The sequence below is a fragment of the Geospiza fortis genome, unplaced genomic scaffold, assembly GCF_000277835.1.
Source record: "Geospiza fortis unplaced genomic scaffold, GeoFor_1.0 scaffold118, whole genome shotgun sequence".
Lineage (NCBI taxonomy): Eukaryota > Metazoa > Chordata > Aves > Passeriformes > Thraupidae > Geospiza > Geospiza fortis.
In genome coordinates, this window is record NW_005054380.1 from 627,189 (window position 1) to 630,210 (window position 3,022).

General features: G+C 59.6%; 1 protein-coding gene across 1 annotated transcript in view; it reads right to left on the reverse strand.

Annotated features, from left to right (window-relative positions):
- The window catches only part of KY (kyphoscoliosis peptidase), a 17,668-nt gene extending 16,985 nt beyond the window's left edge, over positions 1-683 (reverse strand). The window contains exon 1 of the mRNA XM_005425039.1: positions 551-683. Within this exon, the coding sequence (XP_005425096.1) occupies positions 551-683 (133 nt within the window). The remainder of the gene's footprint in view (positions 1-550) is intronic.
- Positions 684-3,022: the final 2,339 nt, after the last annotated feature.

Here is a 3,022-nt window from a genome sequence, read left to right on the forward strand (position 1 = left end):
CCCTTGCAATTGCAGAGCACAGCTGTAGCTTTTTGGAAGACCCTCTGCAGGACAGGGAGTTGGGCCAGGGACACTGTCCCAAACTGTAGCTATAAATGGCTCAGGACAGTGAGCCTCGGAGACAAAGCCTGGGCACGCTGCAAGCAAAACACTTCTGCTCCTGTACTCCAGGGCAATGAGTGCTGGAAACTGCTGAGCCCTCTCCCTGCTCCCTTTACACAGCCCAGAGAGCCCGTGGGACACTTCGGGGCTGGCGCAGGGTACAGCGAGGTGCAAACGCAGCCCTGGGGTTGGTGTCCCCGTGTGTCCCCGGCTGGGGCTGCACGCCCTGCAGCCGGACAGGCTGCAGCTCGGACCGTGGCTCCAGCCGGGCTCTGCTGCACCGGCGGAGACACGCTGGGCTTCTGCAAAAGAGTTGGCATTTTGGAGTTCGGCATCATGTGTGCAAAGAGGAGAAGGAAGCCCAAATCCTGCTCCAGAGCTGCTGCTTCTGTTCTCCGTGTGCAGCCGCAGCCCTGCCCTCCCTCGCCCGCTGCAGGCGCGATGTTACCTGCGCCTCGGCCGCCTTCCGTCTGCCCCTCTCGCTGCCCTTTCTCCTTGCTCGCTGCCTCCTCGGGGCGCACAATAAGCAGCAGATTGATGGTGACTGCACTGGCATCTGTCTTAAAGTCCATGGTACCCATCAGCGCATGGCCGGGGCGCCGGTGCTGCCGCCGCTGCGCCGCGGAGCAGCCGCGAGTGCTGCCCAGCCCTGGCACGGCGAGCGCGCTCCCGCCCAGCGCAGCCCCGGCCCTGCCAGCTGCACCATCGGGGCTCTGCCAAAGCCGACCCTAATGAAGAGGTTACAAGTCACCTTTGAAAGGAAATCGCAGGAGGGATCCGTTTCCTAAAGCAGAGGAAGGAGCTGCGTTTCGGGCGGGGAGGGGGGGGTCTGGTTTCAGAGCGTGCCCCCGGCTCCCTCCCCTCTCTCTGCCCTTTTCAGCTTTAAGCACTTGTCTACACTCAAATCCCCCAGCACCACTGTTCGCTGGGGGGGATTCGCTTCCCGACGCTGGCACAAATCCTTAAAAGGCTTTCTCTTTGGATCCTGTCCCCCGGCAGAACTCGGAGGATGCTTAGGAGCGTAAATAATAACAATAACTGCTGCAGGAGGAGGGCAGCGGTGGGGAGAAGGGGCTGGAAAGGAGACACGAACCTTTGAAGTGGGGAGGATCGGTTTCTGCAGGACTGCCTGTTGTGGAAAGGGACAGCAGAGAAGGGAATTGCAGGCTTCAATCCCGACTGTCCCAAAGGATCCAAAAAACCCTACCTCTGTGCCCCATCAGCATGCGAGCCCGGCTGTCTGGGGTAGCTGGGCACGGCTGATCAAAAAGGAAAGCCCTGCAAATCCCTGGCTTTCTAGTAACAGTCCCAGCCCACCAAACGGGGGACATGAAGGGTTACAGTGCGGGTTAGCCGGGCTCAGCTGGTCCCTGCAGCTCGCAGAAGGGGCTGGCAGGGACACGCGTTCTAATTTTACCACTGGCCCCTGTCCCGGCCGTGCTGCCAGCCCCCGCCTTGGCCGGGGGTCCCGGGGGAGCGACAGCACCTGTGGGCTGCAGGGCTCTCCGGCAGCCTTGGGAAAGGTTGTGGGAGGCACCCGCGGGCAGAGAGGGGGCTCGGGAGCTTGGCATGGGCAGCGGGGCTTTTTGTGAGTGTTGCTGGTGCTTTCCGGGCAGGAGTGTGAGAGCAGTGGGCTCTTCTGCCTGCAGGTGGGGAAATTTGTTGTCCTGGATCCACGGGCAGGAGCTGGTACTACTGCCTGGTATTATGTTACTGTGTTTGAAGACACGGGTTTTCCCGTGGATCTCTATATAAAACCTGTCCCCTCCCAATCTCCTGCCCCTTTTCTGTTCCTGAGCCCCTTCCAGAACACGGACAGCTGATATCCCGCCGTGCTTGCCTGCAAATCCAGCCCTAAGCAGCTCCTCAGCATATCCAGAAATAGCGTGTGGCCGCAGGGAACCTGCATCCATCCAGCTCTGCTGGTGTCCTGTGCAGTCCTGAGCCCCCTGTGCCCCCTGGATGGTGCCACAGCTTTCTTGCCAAGACAGGGGCACCAGGGATGGGATGTGCCTGTAACCCCAGCAATGTGGCCAGGGTCCTGTGCAGGATGGAGGACAATGCTGTTGGGGCCCAGGATTTGTTCTTCAGCTCATGCATTAGAGGAATTTTTGTTTCAGGGGTGCCCTGCATTTTGTTTCAGGGTCAGCTCTGGCTGTGAGGAGCTGGCTGGAGGTGGTTAAACCTGGTGAGAAGGAGGAGGAGGATGAGGAGGAAGGAGGGCCAGATGCATGCTGAGCCATGCTGGACTCTGCCAAGCAGATTTCCAAGCCATCTGGGGCTTGCCCATCTCCATTTCAGGTCCCTGAGATTTATGGCTGGAGTGACTTTCTAATCACAGTTTCACCATCTGCCTGTTGGCCTTTAGCACCCCCTGTCACCTGTCACTGAGCCCCACAGCTCCTGCCTGGTCCGGAGCACCCTTTCCTCTCCGGCCACTCACCTGGGGTGCAGCTCCTGTTCCTGGTGTCCCTTCTCCCTCACATCCCAGCTGAGACAGTCTGCTCTCCTGAGCTATTCATTGGCACAGCTGAATCCTAAACCCGGTGTCACCCAGGTCCTGCACCAAAATCTGCTCCAACCCTCTTCTCTCTGCTCCTGCCTCCCGTCTGCAGGGATTTCCCTGCATGTCCCAGCCTCGCTGCTCTTCCAGGTCTGCTCTTGTCCTTGTTCCTCTCCAGCTTGGTGATGTGAGGGCTTACATCTGGAGATGTTGGCAAGAGCCAGTTCCAGCTCCCAGGCCATGCTGGGACCTGAGCTGACCTCGCTGTGGACACTCTGATGGTACCAGCTGAGGAGCTCAGATGTTTCTGCCCTGGCAGCTCTGAGCTGGAGCTTCCACAGCTGAGCATGTGGTGGTGGTTGCTGCCTCGGTGGCTGGTGGCTCTGCCCTTCCTGCCAGGCTGTACAAATCTCTCAA